At 40.1% G+C, this 22,380-nt stretch overlaps 1 protein-coding gene across 4 annotated transcripts; it reads left to right on the top strand.

Annotated features, from left to right (window-relative positions):
- The first annotated feature begins 1,226 nt into the window (after positions 1 to 1,226).
- pcm1 (pericentriolar material 1) lies at positions 1,227 to 22,351 on the top strand. Of its 4 annotated transcripts, none has more exons than XM_057331153.1 (39): positions 1,227 to 1,383; positions 2,676 to 2,796; positions 2,979 to 3,224; positions 3,392 to 3,691; positions 4,556 to 4,726; positions 8,816 to 8,993; positions 9,081 to 9,190; positions 9,373 to 9,610; positions 9,766 to 9,931; positions 10,046 to 10,243; positions 10,408 to 10,571; positions 10,719 to 10,957; positions 11,059 to 11,177; positions 11,321 to 11,450; positions 11,534 to 11,698; positions 12,643 to 12,806; positions 13,169 to 13,360; positions 13,441 to 13,690; positions 13,768 to 13,913; positions 14,041 to 14,207; positions 14,309 to 14,468; positions 14,558 to 14,871; positions 15,026 to 15,190; positions 16,126 to 16,182; positions 16,650 to 16,822; positions 16,909 to 17,040; positions 17,123 to 17,258; positions 17,424 to 17,567; positions 18,122 to 18,225; positions 18,315 to 18,449; positions 18,726 to 18,923; positions 18,999 to 19,058; positions 19,226 to 19,343; positions 20,542 to 20,693; positions 20,762 to 20,816; positions 20,911 to 21,098; positions 21,186 to 21,278; positions 21,396 to 21,519; positions 21,637 to 22,351. In XM_057331153.1, exons 2-39 carry the CDS (start codon positions 2,695 to 2,697, stop codon positions 21,660 to 21,662), a joined length of 5,979 nt encoding a protein of 1,992 aa, XP_057187136.1. In that variant the 5' UTR covers positions 1,227 to 1,383; positions 2,676 to 2,694; the 3' UTR covers positions 21,663 to 22,351. The 4 variants fall into 4 exon arrangements, with proteins under 4 accessions (XP_057187136.1, XP_057187137.1, XP_057187139.1 ...); XM_057331154.1 differs by having other exon boundaries at positions 2,679 to 2,796; XM_057331156.1 differs by lacking the exon at positions 17,424 to 17,567.
- The last annotated feature ends 29 nt before the right edge of the window (positions 22,352 to 22,380 follow it).

A 22,380-nucleotide genomic window follows, 5' to 3' on the forward strand; every position in this document is an offset into this window, starting at 1 on the left:
ATACAGTTTTGTACGAATGTACAAATTCAGATATTAAACAGGTTTCACAGCTGTGAAATTCCGTGGTGTTACTCTGCCATCTTGTGGGTTTTGTTGCTGTCAGCTTCGACAGCTCTTGAACAACGATTCATTTGACGACAGTGACATCTAGTGGGCATACATGGAAATGCGAAATACTGACGTTAAACATGAATCAGGTTCAAACATTTAGCAATCATGTCTACGTTGTTTCCATATAAATGAATGGAAAAAAAACAAATCTGCGGGTCTATGTAATTATTACCAATCATATAGTATTTTTGATGCTAAGTATGTATCTTTATGTATGATTTGTGTGATAAAGTCTAGTATGATAAAGGGCATGTGTGTGCATGTTAGAGAGAAAGTGAGAAAAACTGCATACGTGTGTCAGTATCCGTACGGCCATTCCTCATAGACTGCAGAAGAGGAATGTAGCCCATAAGTTAAGCTTAGATCGAAACAGAAAGGAAAGTGTTTGACTTGGTGAAACCGTGGCTTCAATTTCATGTATTCGGCAAACATGTTATTGCCAAAAATAAAAAAAAGACATTATTGCACTTTTCAGCACTCTGTAGAGTCTATGCTAACAAGCCATAACTGCGGCCTAATTAAAAAATATATATTTTATTTAGCCTGTTACGGTATTGTGGATGTATTGATTTCAATAAAATTACAAAGTATACATTATCAAAATAATGTATTTAGTCTATTTAAGATACTTTTAATTATGCACAGTTAAGTGTTGTCTTTTTTCGTTTCACTATACATGTTGAGGCTGAAATGACAGTAAAGCTTTTCTGACTGACAACGGTTTTATATCCTGAGATTTTAAAGTGTGTTTTTTATTACACGCCTTTTTTACTGTTACATACTGACAAACACTGTTACGACTTTTCCACAATTTTGAGGATTTTTTCTGTCATTATAATTCCATCAGTCACATTAACATTTCACAGCATCTGTACTTTTAAGACGTTGCACGCAATTTCTTCAACAGTTCCTATTATGCGTCCGAGAAATTAAATAGTACCCACCTTTTGTGGCCTCAATTTGTTTTCTAGCCTAATATGGAACGATACAACCATCGTTCCATTCACATATTCAACCGCTACTGTAAAATCATATAGAAAATAGAAAGAAATTTACAATAAATTGCATTACCGAAAATGAGAGCAGTATCCCTCCGCCTGTTTGTTTGGCTGTGAGGTAAAGATGGCCGAGGCTAGAGAGGCGGTTACACTGAGTGGAAGCAACGCTACTACGCATTGACACTTTATCTGGAATTTAAATAACCTTTATATGGGAATTATTATATCCCAGTGACAAGTCGCCGCAGCGAGAATCCTTCACACGGCGTTCAAGGTAATTTTTCTAGTTAAGTAATTTCCTAGCCGGGCTCGTGTAGTTGTTTCTCAACTTCTGCTAGCTTGCTAACGTTAGCTCGCTGACTAAAGATATTATGCTTTTCACAAATAACAGCTCACTGGCAATTAAACGTCTCAAAAGCGTGAAACCTTTGCTTTGATTCCACTCATTTTTAATGACATTAACATATCAGAAAGGCCGGGGATACTGTGTAGCTCATGTTAGCCAACGTTACACAGAGAATAACCGGTCAGATGCCTTTGTGTCAGGTGGACAAGTTCGTATGTCTTAAAGAATAAACACTCTTCAACAAATGCAGTCATCATCTCATAATCTCTCATCTTTATATGTATACATGACTATCAGAGGTGACTGTTTATCATTCGTGTTGTGACTGTCTTTTGGTAAGCTTTGTTTCCCTCAGCCGGGAGTTTTCGCGGGGAACTGGAGTTATGTACGTTAGCTCGTGCGCAAGGTTACCATGGTGACAGGCCAAAAAACCTCCAGCCTCGTTCAGTATAAGTTTTTGTTTGTTTGTGAGGCGACTGGTATAGTCGGGTTTATAACAAAGTGGGAAATACTTTAAAACTTCTCTTAACTTAGACTGCTGCACCTTTAGAAAAGTTTAATGTTACTCGCAGTGGAGTGGACAGGTGAAATCGGCTCTGTAGGGGAGACAGGTGTTGACAGTTAGCCGGGAAATCAAGCGGGTTGACCGGGTTAACCGTTTTAACGGACCCTCTTCTCAAACTACAGCAGCTTATGAGAACAATACCAGTCCACAGTTCAAATTTCTCATTGGATAGAGCTTACAGACTTCAGCTATCTAATGTAAGTTACATTTAGATCACAGCACTACATGTACATACGTATTGTATTCATTCTTTATGTTATGGTAATAGTATTTAATACTATTAATGTACAATGGCGGAGGTTGAGTAGCATTTAGGTTCATTATAATGGGTTTTACTCTTCAAAATTACATGCCTAAAACATATACATTTCGTTAAAAAATGGCTCAGTTATACCTATTTTGCTAGGATAATGCTGTATGTAATTTTAGCTGTATAATAATATCTGTATGTAATTTTTAGTCGGGTTATTGTCATGTTCTGTGGCGGGTTGTTGCTTGGCAGCTAGTCAAACAAAACGGTTGGGTGAAGCTTTAAAATCAACAATCTGTGTGAACATTTCTAAGAATGAAGCTTAGGTGAGAGGATGACATTATATTCGGATTAGGGTTATGTATTTCTCAAAGTTAGATTTTAAATATGGTTTGGTTGTTTTAGCAGTTTCCGAGTTTTCACGATGGCAACAGGTGGCACACCATTTGAAGACGGCGCAGAAGAGCAAGAGCTGCACACTTGGAGCATCTCAAACGGCAGCCTGGATGACAGACTTAACAATATGGTCTCTAGATCAATTATTCTGATTATTCTTGCCAGAATGACAATAATGAAATTTAAACCTGTTGTAATCACATCAATAACGATCTTATATAGATTTATTAGTAAACAATTTATATTACCAGTTCATAATGAACAACTGTGTGGTTATTTATGATTGCTTATGTTGACTCGCTCCTGTCTCAGGATTGGGGAGTACAGCAGAAGAAGGCCAACCGTTCCTCTGAGAAGAACAGGAAGAAGTTCTCAGCCATGTCAGAGAGCCGGCTAACCAATGACATCTCTCCAGAGTCCACTCCAGGTGCAGGGCGGCGAAGGGCTCGGACGCCCCACTCCTTTCCTCATGCGAAGTACAGCACTCAGATGTCTGTGCCCGACCAGGCTGAGCTGGATAGACTCCGTCAGGTCATAAACTTCACAGATCTGGACGAGGTGAGCTGGGGGTTCAAGACCTGGATCAGATTTATGACACGCTTTCATTAGGACATTACTAATGTTTTAAGCAGGCTATCAAATAAATTCAGGTCAGCTTTGAAAGGACTATGTTAACATCCCAACCATCCTTTGATAAAGCAAAATATAAATTTTCAACCCAACAGAGAAGCATTGGCAGTGATTCTCAAGGCCGCGTCACTGCAGCCAACAATCAGAGACAGCTGTCTACTGAGGCCAAGAAACCTTTCAACTTCCTGCCAATTCATCTCAACACTAACAAGAGGAAAGAGCCTACTGCATCCACCTCTGCAATCCCGGGAGGCAAGGAGCCTAAGAAACAAAGCCCAGGGAAAGACTTGTTTGCCCCAGTGCCAGCAGTGGGTAAAGAGGCTTTTAGTATGGACAGTGCCCATGGGTTTGCATTGGAGGATGGAAGTGGAGAGCTGTCCATTGACAGCAGTCAGGTAATCAAGATCAGTCCTTTTACTGAGAGTTTTTAGTCTTTCAATGCATTGTAGATCATAACGTAACTTATAACATACGTTTTTTTGTTGTCTGAACGCATTAAAGGGATACTTCACCCTAAAATGAAAATTCTGTCATCATTTACTCACCTTTGAGTTGTTCCAAATCTGTATACATTTATTTGTTCTGATGAACACAGAGCCAGATATTTGGAAGAATGCTTATAACCAGACAGATTTTGCACCCCCCATTGACTACCATAGTAGGAAAAAATACTTGATCTTTTTTTTTTTTGTTCTGTTGAACACAAAAGAAGACATTTTGAAGAATGTAGGACAGCAAACAGTTCTGGGGGACTTTTTACTACCATTGTATGTTTTCATACTATGGTAGTCAATGGGGGGCAAAATCTGTTTGGTTACAAGCATTTTTCCAAATATCTTTCTCTGTGTTCATCAGAACAAAGAAATTTATACAGATTTGGAACAACTCGAAGCTTTTCATTTTTGGGTGAAATATCTCTACATATTATAAATGCCAACTATTATCAATTTTAGCATTGTTTTTATGGTAATAGTCTTTAGAATTACATGCTATTCAGAAGTAGACTGCACAACTTCCTTGTGTTCATTAGAACATTCCCCCTGTCGTTGCTGAGCAAAAAGTAGAGCACAGATGTGTCAGTGAGCGCTCATGAATTTAGGCCAGTTTAAAAATATGCCACTGTCCGTGTGAGAGCTCTTCCTTGGTCTCTTTCTTTGCTCTTCTCTGTTTTTCTGTTCAGCTAGTTTTCTGCTCTTCACCTTATTTTCTTATTTGCGTATCTGCTTCTGCCAACTCACACGGCTTGTCTTTCTGTTCAGGTGGTCAGCAAATTGGTGCAGATTCGGGAATATATTGGGAAGGCCACATCCATGAGAGACGACCTGGTGGAAAAGAATGATGTGCCGGCAAATGTGGAACGTCTCTCTCTTCTCATCACTCACCTGAAGGAACAAGAGAAGTCGTACCTGCGTTTTCTTCAGAAGATGCTGGTAAGGATTTAGGGAATTGTTTTGTGTTCTGTGCTCTTTTTTTAATAAACAATGTATGATATATGAACTGTTGTGTAATGTGTTGGTTACATCAAGAAACATCAGGCTTTGCAATACTTTTGTTTTTTATTTATCTGAACTGGTTTTATCTTTGAATTCTTGAGGTGTGGTTCTCTAGCATGCCTTTTTAAATTTGAATTTATTATGTGATTGTTTTCACCCTAAGATGTAAGCTGCATCTTTTGTGAATTATCGTTGTGTGATCAGCTCAACCACAACAATGTTCAAGATCCAGTATCCACTCCTTAAACATCAAAACTATTTTTGGAGATTGCACAAAACTGGTCAGCTATGTCAAAACATGAAAAATATCAGAGGTATGCAGTCTAAGGCTTTGTTCTTAGTGCCACAGGCTTGATTAATGTAGAGCCCAAATCTAGGGCATCATGTCGACTTTTTCCCCATAGCGTGTTTTTGCTGTTCATTGTGACCTCGCTTGCAGTTGCTGTGTATTGCGTTTAATAAAGAGGTTTTGAGAGTGAAACGCAAAGTTTCTTGCTATAATTTCTGATTCAACTTGGTGATCATTTTAATAAATATCACAAATCTTGCGTTTAGTAGAAAGTGGCTTGAACATTGTTTTCACCCATTAGCCCAGACGTAGTAACCCAACCCATAACCAGCAGCATTATTGGTAAGTGTCTGCAGTATCCAAATCTGAATTGGGTCTGTTCTGAGCCCTGCCCCTCCTCCCTGCGCTTTACAGGCGAGGGAAAATGAGGATGAGGATGATGAAGGTGCCACGGTGGACTCGGCAGTGGGTTCAGGCTCGGTGGCCGAGAGCACGTCTCTTAACCTGGAGCCGCGCTCAGAAGCCTCCAGTGCCGCTGTGAGTAGTCACAAAGGGCCCGTCTCGCCTTCTGATTCCTGAACTGAGCATGGATCGCAATGTTCTAGGCATGCAAGATGGAATGTAGTGCTCAGGCTGTTTGGATAGGTGCCTTAACGAATGGGAGCATTTGTTTCGTTTTATTACCTTCGGATAGGTTTTTACCAACATTTTTCATTCAGATTTATGTGGTGCACATTAGTATAGTGTTCTACATAAATTGCAGTTGGTGTTTAAACAAAAAATAAAATATGGAAAAGTATGAATTTCATACAGTTAGCAATATCTGTATTGACCAGGATGTGTGATAATGCTTTGTCAGTCTAACCATGTTTTGGTGAGCTTTAGCAGAGTTCAGGGAGAAATTTGATGCTGACGCGCTGGCATGAAATTGCTGAATGATGATATCTGAAAAGGATGCAGCTCAGCAGGTTCTGCGTGTTAGATGCTGTCCTTTTTCTGATGTTTTTCTTTTTTATATACTTTGGAGTTGGTTGTATCAGTAGATATCTATTGGCTAATATTCTGCTGCAGATATTGATTCTTTTGTCTTGCGGTCAGAATATAAAGTCATACGTGTGGGTAGGATAAAGCAAAATAAATCTTTACATGGAAAACTGAGCTATTTTTATGACCAATAAATGATTCTGTCTATGACTACATTTTTCTTTAAATTGTGTGGTTGTGCCGCATCTGACTGTCATTTGCCTGTGGATATGTCCCAGTCTTATCCCTTGTTCAGGAGTAAGTTGCACTGTCTGGCACTATTAAAGGGATACTTCACCCAAAAATTTTAATTCTGTCGTCATTTACTCACCTTTGAGTTGTTCCAAATCTGTATAAATTTCTTTGTTCTGATAAACACAGAGAAAGATATTTGGAAGAATGTTTATAAGCAAACACAGGGCTTGACATTACGGATTGCCCGATGGCCCGGGTCCAGCATGGGAGATCCTTGGGCCAGTTGAGAGAATTGTCACTTGCCCGATCGGGCTGGTGCTGTATGGTCATGGAAAATTATCATTTGTAAGTTTTTAAGACTTGCCTGTTTATATATTCTCAAGAAGATGCAAAAGAGGACTGGATTCGGTTCTCACGTGCTGTTTGAGATACGCGCGCGTCTGGAATGCCGAATCGGACAACGCGCAAAATACTGAATCGAGTTCTCTTTCACGTCTTTTTACTCTTAATCAGATCATATTATGCCAAAATGCCAGTATTACCAAATATCGTTGTAAAAAGTGATCAATTATGTCTTACGGGAACAAAATGCATGTGGAAACAAAATGCGTGTGTTACGTTATAATAGATCCGTGCATCTCTTAAAGGGCGGCAGCATAATCAACGTCTCAGTTTTGTTCATCAAACAACAAAGAACGAAGACAAAAAACACTTACTGCTCTTCACTGATTAAATTATAAGGTTAAATCAAAATTATATTCAATACAGAGAAGACTATTGTAGGGGATTTACATTTAAAGACCCGTAGACCAGTTATGATGAATGGAGACAAGAAGTCAGGAATGCAATTAATAGAAGAGAATTTACTGAAGAAAAAGAGTTTGTAGTTTTGCCAGCAGAAGTCAGCTTCAGCACTCTCAAGGAGTTCCACAGGCCGACCTGCCTTACATCCAAAATGCAGTTTACATTGTTTAATTTCTGTACCTGATATCTACTATTATTACACCAACCTAAAACACCTGAAATGCACTGATTATTTGTTTGTTTGCTTGCTTTATTACATTTATCTGTGCTATTGCACATACTTTGATTACTTGATCTTATTTTATTACTTACTGATTAGTTGTCTTCAGCAATATTTGAAATTTTGAGTTATAGGCTAATAGTTTGTATGGTATCATACCCTTATTTATTAAGATTACATAGGTATAAAACAACAAACAAATGACTAGATATTATTTAATACTTTTTTTGTGCTGGGGCAGTGAAAATTTTGGCAGGGCCAGTAAAAATTGGAATCACTTGCCCGACCGGGCCAGTAGAAAAAATCCTTAGCATTGAGCCCTGCAAACAGATCTTGCCCCCCATTGACTCCCATAGTAGGAAAAATTACTTAATCATTTTTTTGTTCTGTTGAACACAAAAGAAGACATTTTAAAGATTGTAGGACAGCAAACAGTTCTGGGGCTCCTTTGACTGCCATTGTATTTTTTCCTACTATGGTAGCAGGGCTCTAGAGTGCGACCAAACAATAAAAATAATTCAATCATAAACCATGATTTGTATTCATTTCTAATTGATTTATTGATGTATTAAACACATTTTAATGAAGTTGTAGTGATTCTTTTTTCTTACCTCACCCCACGACTCTGGTGCCACCAACTGAATAACTTAGTAGCACCAGTGCCACCTCTCTCAAGTGTTAGTCTAGAGCCCTGCTTTCTTGTAGAATTGTGCTTCAAATAAAGAACTTTATGTTGACCAGGTTGTTAGTTAATCATTTACAAGTCAATATTGCCTATATGGACAGCGATTAAAAAAAAAAGTGAACTTGTAAAACTGCGGTGTTAAATGCGATGCGGTCAAAAATTTGGGTGCACCTAACTTTTGTGCTGGTGCACCTAAGAAAAAAAGGTAAGCGCACCAGTGCAACCAGCGCAAAAAGTTAGTCTAGAGCCCTGTGTAGTCAATGGGGGGCAAAATCTGTCTGGTTATAAGCATTCTTCCAAATATCTTTCTGTGTTCTTAAGAACAAAGAAATTTATACAGATTTGGAACAACTCGAAGCTGAGTTAATTATGACAGAATTACATTTTTTGGGGGGTGAAGTATCCCTTTAAGGGCTGTCTAATTGTTAATGCTACTTAGTTTAAACACGACAGAATTGTTAATGTCTTGAGTTTTTTGGGTGACCTGAGGATGAGTCCAAGCATGATGACTTTCTTTTATATATTCTTTTATATATTTATTTATTGTTGTAGTCTCATTCTTAATGTGTATTATTGAAAAACAGAAATCCAGATTTGAAAGATAAACCATTCTCATGTATTGTTTTGCTAAACATGAAAGAAAACCATGATGACACTTTTCAACAGTATAGCACAAGGTACGCTGTTACAATAAGATATTTAGGAGTAAAATGAGGTGCAGCCTATGATGACCTGCAGCCCTTTCATACTGTTCCTTCAAAGGTAGATATCAGTTGTTCGGTCCCATATAAATATTTTGCTCTTTCTCAGGGTCACGATGTGTGTGGAGAGCAGAAAGAGGAGCTAGAGAACATGAGGAAGCAACATGACCTTCTCAAAAAGATGCTGGAACAGCAGGAACAGCTCAGAGCACTACAAGGCCGTCAGGCTGAATTACTGGCCATGCAGCAAAGCGCTGAACAAGCCATTGCTGTGATGGATGACACTGGTGCGGAGAGCATGCATATATTCTCATGTCATTCATGGCTTCTAGAAATTTGAATGACTTGATTTACGTTGTATGCATGTGTTACAGTTGTTACAGAGACTACAGGAAGTGTGTCTGGCAGAAGCATTACCTCAGAGCTCAATGATGAACTTAATGATCTTATCCAGCGCTTCCACAACCAGTTGCATGACACTCAGGTATATATACGTATATATACGTACACCTAACATTGTTTCAAAGTTTTCCACCAATTGTAATACACTGTATATACAATTTATTCACACTTCTTTATATTAATTGTTCTTTATGTAAAACAGCTTCACGTAGTAGTGTGACATCACTAACAAAGCTAAATAATAACTTAAGTTCTCTCTCTCAGACACAGACAGTTCCTGACAACCGACGACAGGCAGAATGTCTCTCTCTTTCTAGGGAAGTCTGCCGATCACACACTACCCCCAATTCCCGGGGTCAGTTGCCGTCTGCTGCCCCGCTAACTACTGCATCAACCTCTGCCAGCACTAAACTACAGGAGCTACAGGACAAAAAACAGACCATGGACAAGATCCTTCAGGAACTTCATTCACTTAGAGACCAGACCCTTAACAACAGTGCCTGTACGCATCCCTCACACACCACAAGCAGTTACAATTTCCCTTTCAAATGTTTAATCCCTTTAATTGATTTTATTCATTGTTTGTATAGATTATAGCTGCTTCTGTCCGAAGACAATGTTGTTGTGGTTAGCTAAAAGATGCTTGCGTTTCCTCAGGTCAGAGTGGCAGTCAGCGTGGCAGTCAGCGTGGGGCACGTACAGGCGTGTCCGAGCGTCCCTTAGTGTTGGGTAGAGAGGGAAATGGGCCGCGTCCAGCGAGGCAGGGCTCCTCCTCCTCTTACACACAGATGGATGATACCAGCCATCCTGCTGATAAACTCAGGTTCTGCTTTTCATCACATTTACAGTCTCAATTTCTTTAGCTAAAGTGCTTGTTCCAAAATGAATGTCTCATATAAGTGCTGTATGTTGATTTCTAGTTTGTTCTTTCCTGCAGAAAACTGAAGGAGGTGCACAAGCGTCTGAATGAACTGAGAGAGCTGGTTCAGTATTATGAGCAGACGTCAGATATGGTGGTGGACACAGTTAATGAGAACGTGAAGGATGATGATGATGAGGAGACGGAGGACGGTTCGCTCTTTGAGGCCATGTTTGATTCAGAGCAGGAGAATCATGAACCTGTCACCAACATCAGGTATGGGAAGAGAGAAAAAAATCACAGAATGCTGTTTTCTTCCCACAGTCACCTCTGAACCCTGCTCTAGTGGTTACCATACTCTGGTTCCAAGATTGCTGTAAGAATAATGCAACTGCAGGAAGTTGCACCTAAAAAGATTTCATTTTTGTGCTTGTTTTCAGAAACCCAGCTCAACCGCAGACTCCAGGTAACTGGATGGACTTGAACAGTCTGACAAAAGCTCATAGTGCCTCCAATAACAGAGAAGGACGCCTGAACACGGAGTGTGAGATCAATAACCGTTCCGGAGCCAACCTCCACAGTCTCAACATCCCCTCAGTCATAGGTCAGACATCACACTCTCAGGCACAAATCTAAATTTTGAAACTGTAATTTGTAGTATCATCTTCAAGCAATGTGAGCACCTCTCCAAATGTTTCAAGGAATTCCTTGTCTATTAACTATTTCTTGAATCTGTTTATTTGCATTGCAGAATGCCAGTATAACCGAGACATGCCTTTCGATAGAGTTAAGCATGAGCATGATGATGATGATGAGGTACTGGATAATGATGATGATGGGGCAAGAGGAGGAGGCAGAGACACGGAGGGTTCAGGATCCAGTCGTAGAAGCAGTCTAGGGGGTGATGCAGAATATGCACAGAAAGTTCACCGTCTACAAACTGCCAAACAGAAACTCAGGCAGTTGCAAGAACTGGTGGCGATGGTGCAGGTGAGTGCTTGCAGCGTTAGAAAAGCTTGTATGAAGTAGATCCTTCTGACATGCTTTTTGTTGACTGGAAATGTTTTTGTTGACTTTTGACATTACTATAGAGTGATGATACAGATGGTACAACAGCTAATGAAGATGAGGGTTTGAAGCAGCAACCCAATAATACCCGAGCAACAGCTCCCAAGACCCAGAGAGACCTCCCTCTTTGTGACAAGGCCAGGTTAGTGCGTGTAAATGTGATAACACTGGTAGACATGCTTCCTTTCCTGTGTTTTGTGGGTTTTGAATGAATAAAAATGTAAAAACATGGGTATTAAACGCATCACCTATTTAAAAGCAGGAATGTTTGTTTGTGTATTTCAGAGAGAAATTGTACGAGGAGAAGCTCAAGCAGCAACAGCAGGAGCTAAAGCAGCTCCACGAAGAGAGACAGAGGTTAATGGACATTCAGGGCAAGATTCAGGACATACAATGGGCCTGCCCTGACCTCCAGGTACTTCACATACACCTGTGACATAGATGAAGAGATGAAGTCTTGTTTTCTTAAATCGTGTGTTTTTTCTCATATCTCTTTAGTCATCTGTGAGCAGTAGTGCCAGCGGTCAGATGATGAGGAAGATTCCCGCAGCAGCCTCCACTCCAGCTCCCGTGACGTTACACTCCTCTTCTTCAGCTAAAGCCAACACTAGTGGACTTAAACCCACCCTTGAGCCTCCCCCTGTTACTGTCACCGACAATGAGGTGAGTGTGCGAGTCCAAATGAGATTTCCAACTTTGGACATTTCTAAGGTTGGGTTAAGAAAACTTGATTATTAAAGTAAAGGATAGTAGGGATGTAACAATATTATTGATATCGTGTAGGGATGTGCGATAAATTATCAGGCGTTTTTAATGTTATCGGTATCGGCCGATATATTAAAGCCGATAAATCTTAAATCATTTCCTCTGGTTAAACTACTTCATCTGCACGCTGCTCGCAGTTAAAATACAGTACAATACTGTCTTTCTGTTGTGATCATTCACTTACTGCTATTATCAAAACATTGCTGATGTAGGTACAGTATGTATTGTTTTAATCAGACTGCTGTCTGAATGCTTTCTGTCTTGAGACCTGTTAGACATGTGGCTATTGAAAACATTTTTCTGGAAGAACATCTATCATTTGTTTATTAAATATACCAGAAAAGTTTGAAGGTTAAAGAATCGTTAACTAGTGTAAAGTAGGCTTGGTACATGATTTTCAGGGGAAAAAAAGAGAACTAATGGTTACCTTGTTTTCCGAGGTGAATGCTTTCAAATAAAAGCAGTTGTCCACTTTTTGCCTTTTGTTTCAGTCTTAGGGAATTTTATATCAATATTTAGATACTCGATATCGGCCAATATATCGGTTATCGGCGTCTAATGTTAAAGAATTATCAAAATAGCAAAATTGTCTCAATATCATCGTGGTCACATGATGTTTCCAAGTCATCATTTGTCATTTTAAATACAGCAACAAACACCGCACCTCGGACTTTATACCGTGATATTATCGCAAAGTGAGATTTTGATATTGTTACATCCCTAATAGACATGGAAAATAACAACTGGCTGACTATATATTATTCCACTTATTACACACCTGCTTGCTGTGTTGTGAAGGACAATGGCTGAGTTTTTTCTGTGTGTGTTTTTCTGTGTATCAGCTGTGGTCAGAGATGCGAAGACACCAGATTTTGCGTGAGGAGTTGAGACAGAGACGGAAACATTTGGAGAGTCTGATGGCCGAACAGCAGAGGAGAAGCGCACTCACTGACTCTACGTTCAGGAGCGACATACACGATATACAGTCCTACAACCGTGATGAGAGGTATTGATCTGTCACATCACTGACGTACATCACTCAAGACTACAGACCAGAAAAGTGCAGTGCTACTACATTACCTGCTTACAAACAGTCGTACTGCATCACAGCCCTACATCTTTTTAGGAGTTTTAAGAACATTTTTTAATACCATATTGCTTTGATTCAGGGTCTTATTGTAATTACGAGTTGTTTGATGCAGTCTACATATATGATATCTTAAAACCAGTCTTATGGGTCAACTTTTCGTTAGGATTTGTGAGGATAGGACAGTATCTGGCGGAGATACAACCATTAAACTGCTTAAAACTGGTTTTGTGATTAAGGATCACATATGGCATTTTAAAAGACATTTACTTGACTTACAGAACTATGGCTACCTGGGGTGGTTCGACACAGTGTCATCTTGAAGATGATGACGATGATGACTACTCGGAAGTGGGAGCTGAGGATGATGATGAGGATGACCACGACGAGGGTGAAGAGTCTAGTTCCACTGATGATATGCATGCACGCTCTGCCAGAAAACAACACAACTACAGCAGGAACAGCAAAGATGGGTACGTTTACAGCACACACAGCTTGTCTACAGGTCAGACCACGCCAGTATTGGTTACACTGCCTTTTTCGATTCCTGTAGTCTGAAGGTTCGTAGAGAGATTAACAGAAGTCCATCCCCTCGTGAGTCAAGCGGTCATCCCTGTCAGCAGAAGCAGGGTGAGAGGGAAAGTTCCAGCAGAGCCAGACGGCAGGAAAACCTGCGTTGGGCAGCAGATCTGTCTTTGTCCGAGGGCACAGCACCAGCACACTGGCAGGATCAGATCACACACCTGCAGAAACAGCTGAATTTTAGCACCACAATGTGCCAGACTCTGCTGCAGGACCAACAGGTGAGCGATGCACAGCTTTTTAACCATTTTGTTTATTTTTTTCATTTGTCTAATAGTCTTTCTTCTCTTGTCTCTAGACTCTATCATTCATGCTGCAGGCTCTACTGACAGGTCCCTATGGCGTTATGCCCAATAATGTGACCTCTCCTCAGGTCCCACTCATTATGCACCAACTAAACCAGTGTTACACACAGCTGGCTTGGCAGCAGAACAATGTCAATCGGTGCGACTCTTAAGTCTTCTCTATAAAATCCTAAAGGAATTTACGGTCTATGCAACTTGACTTGGAAAGGTACTTTTGTTTTGAAAATACATTTTGAAGTAAGTTTCTCTTTTTGTCTTCCTGGCAGGTTAAAGCAGGTTCTGAACGATCTGTTGCGGCAGCAGCAGAATCAGTCGTTGTCAGGGCAACAGCAGGATCAAAATGTTGGGCCCGATTCTGTATCTCCCTCTCTGTTCCAAAACTTTCCAGCTGTCAATATGCCTGGACTCCCAAACTTCTCACCTTTTCCCACTGGTATGTCTGAGACAGGCTTTCTTAAATTACTCGAACAAACAAAAGTCTTTAGTTTATTATTAACTTGCATTCTTTTCTTTTCTCTTCCTCTTTGTCTTTAGGCTTTCATTTCAGTCACATGTTCCCCTCCTCATCACCAGATTGTCACCAGAACCCGGCCAGTTCAGATCAACAGCATGACCCAAACATTTCCCTCAAAACCGAGTACATGAGTTTCCCCCCTCCACTGCAGAGATCGCCACTTAACAACACGGACAAACGGTACAAGTGGGTTTCTGTGTGGAGAGAATTGTTTATTCAACTGTATGTTCAACAAAACCTAGTAATTGTTTTTTTTTTTCTTTTTACAGGTTTCCATCTCAGTCTGATACTATGACAGACCCTCATAACTCTAGCTGGTTAAACTCCTCTCTGAATTGCTCTGATCAGAGACACAGTCAGATCTCCCCCTCCGCCCCTCACCCTTCAACCTCTCGGGATCGTTCCTATATTCCGGACTCCCAAGAGTCTGTGAGCAGCCTGCCAGATAAGGTAGACCCGACTACTGTCACCAAGACTTTTAGAGCGGGACGAAAGGCGGCGGCACAGGCCAGCCTGGCCTCCAGAGACAAGACACCCAATACAAAGAGTCGTCGCAAGAGGGGCAGGGGACAGAAGAACGCAGGTATGTCTGTATTGAGAAGCAAATTTTTCAACAAAAAAACCCCCTCTATAATTAGAATTCTCAAAGTTGCTGCCTATACAGTGTACGCATTCGTGTACATAATGTTGCAAGTAAAATGGTGTTGATATGCCATGTTCCTTCTGTCTTTTATCAGCTGTGGAGAGTGACAGCGTTTCGAGTGATGCTCACTTTGATCAGGACAGAGATCGCTGCCCTCAGGTCAAACACAAAGATCTGAACCAGGGGCTGCTGGACAAACTCACACAAGAGAAACTGGACAGCAAGACGCAGAGCAGCAAGCCGAACGACCTCTCATCTGGTATGATTCTTCACGGATACTTCTGCACACTTCAATATGTAATCCAATAAACAATGTCAAGTTTATTTTTATAGGGCTTTTTTACAATTCGGATCAAATCAAAGCATCAGTACAGGAAAATATGTTTTAACAGAATGAATATAGATATAGCCTGAAAAAATGATATCAAATAGAGAAAAGTAAAGGAAATCAAAAATGTACACATATGTAAGAGGTTACGAGGTGAATGGATTATTGGAGTAATATCATGGATTGCACATTAGCATTACGCGGAAGTAGTAGTTGGGTGTCTATAAGAGTTTAGTCCGGCTCTGAAAATAAAAGCAATAAACAGAGTATAAAGCCCTAAACCTGATGTAAGCAGTCTCCCAGTGAGCAAGCCCAAGGTGACAGTGGCGAGGAACCAAAACTACGCTTACGCTGTTACACTAAGGCCCGGTTTCACAGACAAGGCTTAAGGCTAGTCTCAGACTAAAAGGAATGTGTGACCTGTCTTAACTGAATATAACTTGCCCAGAAATATCTTAAAATATATCAGTGCCATTGTTTTGTCTCAAGATGCTCACCAGGAATGTTTTCTTCTAAGGCATTTTCATAAAAGCGACATAAATATCTTAATTCAACTAAGGCATAGTCCTGGCTTAAGCTAAACCGTGTCTGTGAAACCGGGCCTGAGTGTAGAAAAAACCCGCACCCATAGCAGCTCACAGCACTATGAATTAGCTTTTCTAGGAAATGTATTTTTGCAATATCTCACCACTTCCCATATGTTTAGTTAAATTGTATCAAAGACAGCAGGAAACTTTCATTTGTTTTTAACATCTCCCATTTTTATGTTCTGTGTCCTCATGCTGTTTTATATCTTTGCATTAGCTCGTTTCATTTTATTTTTTGTTTGGATTTCATTTGGGGTTTTGTTTTTGGTTTCTTCACAGCATATGCTTGGAGAACACCTTTTCTGTCTAACAGAATTGCATGCACTGAAGTCCCAGGTAACTCCCAAGCTTGCCATCTCATTGACCAGCTGACTGCTCATTAACTTTTTTTCTTGTGCTTTCCTTGACTCCTTACCTGCATGTTTTCTGTACTGTCACCACATGCGTAAGAAACATATTTTAATCATCACTGGTTACACCATCAAGAACAATGTTAAGGGAAATTTAATGTTGTAAGTAACTTGTGAACACAAGTTACAAATGTATGTGTATTTATTTTTGGCTTTTGACAGTTGACATCAGACAGGTCTAAGCATGGTTTTTAAACCGTGGAAAACCTTTTTAATAACATATAGTGATTGTTTTGAATCTTTGAAGTATGCTTGAGGCCTTGCCACAGATGCACTGAATTGTTAAATACGATCTAAATATTAAGCATGTCAAAGGTTCATCAATAGATTGAAATCTTTCAGTAGACTATTTTCCCTTTTTCTTCTTATTGTGTATATGTTTCTCTTGTCTAGATGCGAGCAGTGATTTCTCTCTTTTCGAGGCCCTGAGAGAAACCATCTACTCTGAGGTGGCAACTCTGATCTCTCAGAATGAGTCTCGTCCACATTTCCTCATCGAGCTATTCCATGAACTTCAGCTGCTCAATACAGACTACCTGCGGCAGAGGGCGCTCTACTCTCTACAGGTTCAGTGCACCTACACACATTCTGTGTATCTGAAATGTTCTTAGAAACGTTGTAACGTATATATGATTGTTGGCTTTCTCCCCAGGACATTGTAACAAGGCACCTGACAGAAAAAAGTGTAGCAGAGGATCAGGCTTCGTCTTTGGGTCCGGCCATGTGGGCCACAGGCTCCCAGTCGGAGCTCACACCCAGCGAGAGCCTGGCCACAAGCGATAATGTGAGATGTTTTGTATTACTGAAGAAGACCACACTCTGTTTTCCTCTCTATAATACAAACTCATTTTGCGTGTTGTTTTCAGGAGGCATCTGAGAAGAATGTGACAATAAAATCCGGCTCTGTTGTGAAGAAAGCAGCCGACAAAGAAAACACAACCGACAACGAAAGCCTGCTGTCGACCTCCTCTAACCTCGAACCTTTTGCCAGCGATGACCTGGGTAAGAAGACGGCCACATGCTGGCATATAGACACAACCGTTAGCTTATCGTAATCGGGCTTGCTTTGCTGGGTGGAGCTTTGCTGAATCTTGGGATGCTTTCACATTCTGTTTCTCCATCTCTCTCCTTCCCTGTTCTTTCTCACTTTCCTCTCTGCTCCTGCAGGTAACACAGTGATTCATTTAGATAAGGCCTTGGCCAGGATGAGGGAGTATGAGCGCATGAAGCTGAGGGCTGAGTTTAATACAGATAACCCAGAGAACAGCCCTGGAGCCACAGCTGCCGCTGCTGTCTCAGCACTCACTCAAGGTACCACTGCAGATTAGCCCATATAGTGAGAACTATGATGAACTATGTCTTTTTCAGTGATTTTCTCTAAGACGTGCTGTTGATGCTGTCTAAAATAATTTGGACTCATCCAGCAGTGTGTATTGTCGAACCAGACATGTCACCTGGCATTCTTTGACCTGTAAAAGTAGTCCCAGTTCGGGATGACATAGAAGGCCACCAGTCTTGTTATAGCTCTTATTTAGCTACTGAAGAACTAACGACAAAAAACTACAATCTTTAGATTCTTGTTTTAAACCATATGTTTCATCTGCCTGCAACTTGCTTGTCTTTACCGTAAACATATATTCATTGATGAGGTTGAAAATGTGTAGGAAATTCCTTGGTTCATGGTTATGGGGTTTAGATGTTTAATCAACACAGGCTAAAGCTTTGCTTACTTTAAACGGGCATATAATGCATGCATGATATTTCAGTTATTTCAGAATTGAAAATATAAATACTTCATAAAACTGGTTAATGATGCCACATCCAAAAATGTACCTTTATATCTACATTTCTGTGTGTTTGTTTAGGCACGAGTCACTCATCTGCTGACACACACTGTCCTCAGATTGACACACAGCAGCTCGACAGACAGATCAAAGCCATCATGACAGAAGTCATCCCGTTCCTAAAGGTATGCTTGTACTCGGTGTCCTTTGAAACACTTGGTGAAGACGTGTTAATGCTGTCGTTCACAAACACGCTGTGTCCCACTTCTGTCAGGAGCACGTTGGGGAGGTGTGTTCACACCAGCTGCTGACATCTGTAAGACGCATGGTACTCAAACTCACACAGCAAAACGACGAGAGCAAAGAGTTTGTGCACTTTTTCCACAGACAGCTAGGTGGCATTCTGCAGGTATTTCACTGTCATTATCACATTTTGTGTGTTTTGCTACTTTTGAAAAGTTTACTTCTAAAAGTGAATTTGTGAGAGTTATTAAGACCAATGAAGATGCTGGGATATTTTGCACCATCATAATGGTACCTTACATTAGCATTGTTTTATGTCGTCTCCTATCATTTTTTAAATTGAACTTGCCATATAATGCTGTCTTGATAGACACCTCACTAGCTTAAATTTCATTTAAGATCCTTTAGTATGTATGATGATGATGTTTGTTGGCACGCACAGGACTCGCTGAGCAAGTTTGTGGGCCGCACGCTCCAAGACTGTGGTGAGGACCTGCTGGTGGAGATCTCTGAGATTCTCTTTAATGAGCTCGCCTTCTTCAAACTGATGCAGGATTTAGACCAGAACACCTCCAAAAGCAAACAAAGGACCAAGAAGTGCTCGGACAACACATCCCCCAAGCCCTCACCCAGGACTGAGGTAAAAATAACTTCATGTTTATGTGTGGTGTGCATACAATGCTTCTGTGTTTAATAATCAGTGTTGTTTATTCAGGAAACCAAAGCAGTAGAGAGAGAAAATACATTCTCACCATCCTATTTTGATGAAGACAAAGTAAGTCAGAATTGTTGATATACTTGTATTCAAGTTTTTTGTCGTGTTGTGTTCTCTCAAACATACAGAGCTTAGTTTGTATTGCTTAATCACATTGTGCCTGGTTGGAACATTCCTGAATCCTAAATGTTCTGTTGGCAGTTTGCTCAATTTTGTTTTGTCCTCAGGATCAGGATGAGACCGAGCAGGGAGAAACGGCCCATGAGAGACAGGAGGAGAAAGATGCACAGAGCAGTGAAGCATCGGAGATGGAAGATGATGGAGATGACCTGCCTCTTTCTATAAGTATGTTAAACGTTTGCCTAGATAACTTAACACTTTGCGTTTTCGTTGCACACACTTTCAAAATGACCAGACGGATATATAGGCAGGGCTGTACGTGCTACGAAAAAATCATTCTGTGCTACAAATAAATTTAATAGTGTAGCACGCGTGCGATACAGTTTGTCAGGTGCATTAGACAAAGCCGCTTGTTTGTGTGAAGTGCGTTTGTCGTTTTGCTTGTTGGTGTGTGAGGTTAACTAATGGCACACCACTATTTATTTTAGTTTTTGCAATTAAAACTTGTTTTCCAGCTGCATCGAGTCCTTTGATCTAGAGTCCTATGATCTGCTCGATGTGGGAAAATATGGAATGAACCACGAAAGCGGAATTCTACTATTTAAATTCTTGTTCTGCGTGTCTATGAGTGAATGAGTTGCACACTTTAACATGTTACAAGCCTGACACTTGTGGATTTGTCTGTATCTTACTATACGAGGACATGGACATATGAACTTCATCCACAGAGTTCTAAGTTTATTTTGCGAGCATTTCACTGTTTGAGTGAAGCTACTGTCAAAAACACTCAAGCGTCTTCGCGACGACCCACCAAAATAAAAGTCAGCTCAATTCGAATAAAATAAATGATGATAAAATAATTAACTTGTAGTAAATATATAAACTGTAGTAAACACTATAGTATACTTCAATATTTACTGTAGTAAGGTTCAAATATATAATGGTACACAAGAATTTTACTGCAGTTTGCTGTAGTAAATACTATAGTATGCAGTATTTTTATGGACAAATGTATTTACTACTGTATAGTAAAGCATTGAAAATACAGAAAAAACAATTTGCTAAAAATTAGTTTAATCTAATTTATCCATTTGTATAATGTTAATATCCTTTTTCAGTTATCTGTCTATTTATGTGATGACCTGCACTTGTGTTTTTTAAGATGATAACAGACGTATACAGTTAACGTTCAGCCCTGATAGGCCTTTTGCTTAAATTAAAAGTTACAAAAAAAGAGCTCTAATATATGTGTATTTGAATGGGTAAATGGTGCAGCAGAAAACGCTTTGACCATTCAACAGTTGCTTGCGGTTAGCCATCTTATCACCTATAGGTAGAAACTGTTTTGTAATGTGTTTGACTCTGATAAGAGTTTGCTCCGTTCCTGTTTGACTTGTCACATGTTTGCCGTCATTTTCTTTAGGCCTGTCTAAAGCAGAGACGCAGGCTCTGTGTAACTACGGCAGCGGAGAAGATGAAAACGAAGTGGAAGAAATGGAGGAGTTTGAGGCTGGACCTGTTGAGGTGCAGACATCACTACAAGCCAACATGGACAACACTGCTGAAAACAGACAGGTGGGTTAACATGCACACATCTGTTAATCATACCCAGCTCAGAAACTAAATCTTTTGTGGTGTTCTAGTGCTCATCAAACGGAGTTACCCAGGATGCAACCTCAGACCTAGAACGCAACCAACGTATGGCAAAATATTCAAAATCTAGTTCTTTGTTAATAACTTTATGAACCCAAAAAATATGAACGAAAATGTCATCCCACCTGTTTTCATTTAGTGGAAAGCGATCAGCCTGAATCCAAAGATGCAGTTCAGGCTCCAGAGGAGAGCAGAGAGGTCAAACCTCAGTCAGAAGGAGAGAGAGAAGACAAAGAGAGCTGTACAGTTTCTCCAGCACAGGAAACCTCTCAGGGGTCAGACACAGCCAGCCATGACACTGACTCACCGGTTATGATCAACACTGATGTATGTATCTCACACACCTCACATCAGCAACATTTCTTCTTTTTAAATGTTTCTATATAATTCTTTGTCCGTGTGTTGGCCACACAGGAGGCTGGATCTGGAAACACCAGTCAGAGATCAGATGAAGAAGATTTTGTGAAGGTGGAGGATCTTCCTATTCAAATGTCTGTTCTGTGTGAGGTAAGATTTGTGTGTGTTCTCTGTAATAGGAATGGGTTTGTGAGACTGTCTGGTAAGTTTTACTTTTTTGTTTCTCTGTCTTTCTATATATCACTGTTTTGCTTTAAATCTGTACAGGAGGAGCTTTGTAACAGGATCTCAGAAGAGCAGCAGATTAATAACCTTGCAGCCGAGATTCTGAATGGAAACACAGATGGTTTTACGGGGTTGGTGGGAAATGCTCAAGCACTCAAAGAGCCTGGTAACTGTTTAAATTTACTCAAACCTATCTAAACAATTTTGAAGTCACTTACTGTGTACTGGTTGAATAAGGTGAAGTGGATTTCATTGTGCTCACTGCCTTTCGTTTTCCTTTTAGAAACCATTGGAGCCCAGAGCGCATGAAAACAGTCTTTTTGACTTGACTTATGACACTACAAATCACCATTCATGCAACATGACTGTACGTTAAGCTTAATTCTTTAAGATTACTTGCAAACAAAAGCTAAATCTTGAATTAGCAAGCCGCATGCCATCTAACAATTCAAGATATAAGTCGTTCTATACATGTATAGGTCATTTTCTTTTAACGTTTGATGAAGAATGTAGGTGATGTTTGAAAGGGGGTTTGTCTTGAAGCTTTCTGTAGTCTGAAAGGATGCGTGTTGTTTTTTTGTTAAGGCAGGTTTCTTGCTTGTTCAAAAGTTAAAAACGATGCAACATTTGTCTTTTCTCTTTGGCATGGTTATGCTTTAGTCTGCTTTTCTTTCTGGGATACTGTGAACCTTTCTTACCAGTGTGATGCATAGAAGTTTGAACCTTTAATTCAGAACTTCACATTTGGCTTGACCCAGATTGCTCATTTAAAATTATAAGTGGATAGAGCGGAATCATACTAGCACTGATGTCTCCATTGTCCTGTTCTCTCTCTTCCTGAGGACTGAGACATTACTGCACTTTTAAATGTTCTTGCTTTCCTTTTTATCTTTTTATTAAGGCACGTTGGCCAATGCTTGGGTTCTTGCCCCATTTCACCCCATGTCATTTTTCAGTGTTTAGAATGCTGTTTAAAACAAATAAAATATTGATTTTTACTCTTGCTGCTGCAATTTGTTTTTGTTCA

This window comes from Triplophysa rosa, linkage group LG4 (genome assembly GCF_024868665.1).
Source record: "Triplophysa rosa linkage group LG4, Trosa_1v2, whole genome shotgun sequence".
In the NCBI taxonomy this organism is placed as follows: domain Eukaryota; kingdom Metazoa; phylum Chordata; class Actinopteri; order Cypriniformes; family Nemacheilidae; genus Triplophysa; species Triplophysa rosa.

Excerpts from the sequence above, each read along its gene's own strand:
- pcm1 (XM_057331153.1), top strand. The coding sequence starts at position 2,695 with ATGGCAACAGGTGGCACACCATTTGAAGACGGCGCAGAAGAGCAAGAG. Across the intron at positions 13,361-13,440 it reads AGCAGGAACAGCAAAGATGG|TCTGAAGGTTCGTAGAGAGA; the intron begins GTACGTTTACAG and ends CGATTCCTGTAG. Across the intron at positions 14,208-14,308 it reads CTTCTCACCTTTTCCCACTG|GCTTTCATTTCAGTCACATG; the intron begins GTATGTCTGAGA and ends CTTTGTCTTTAG.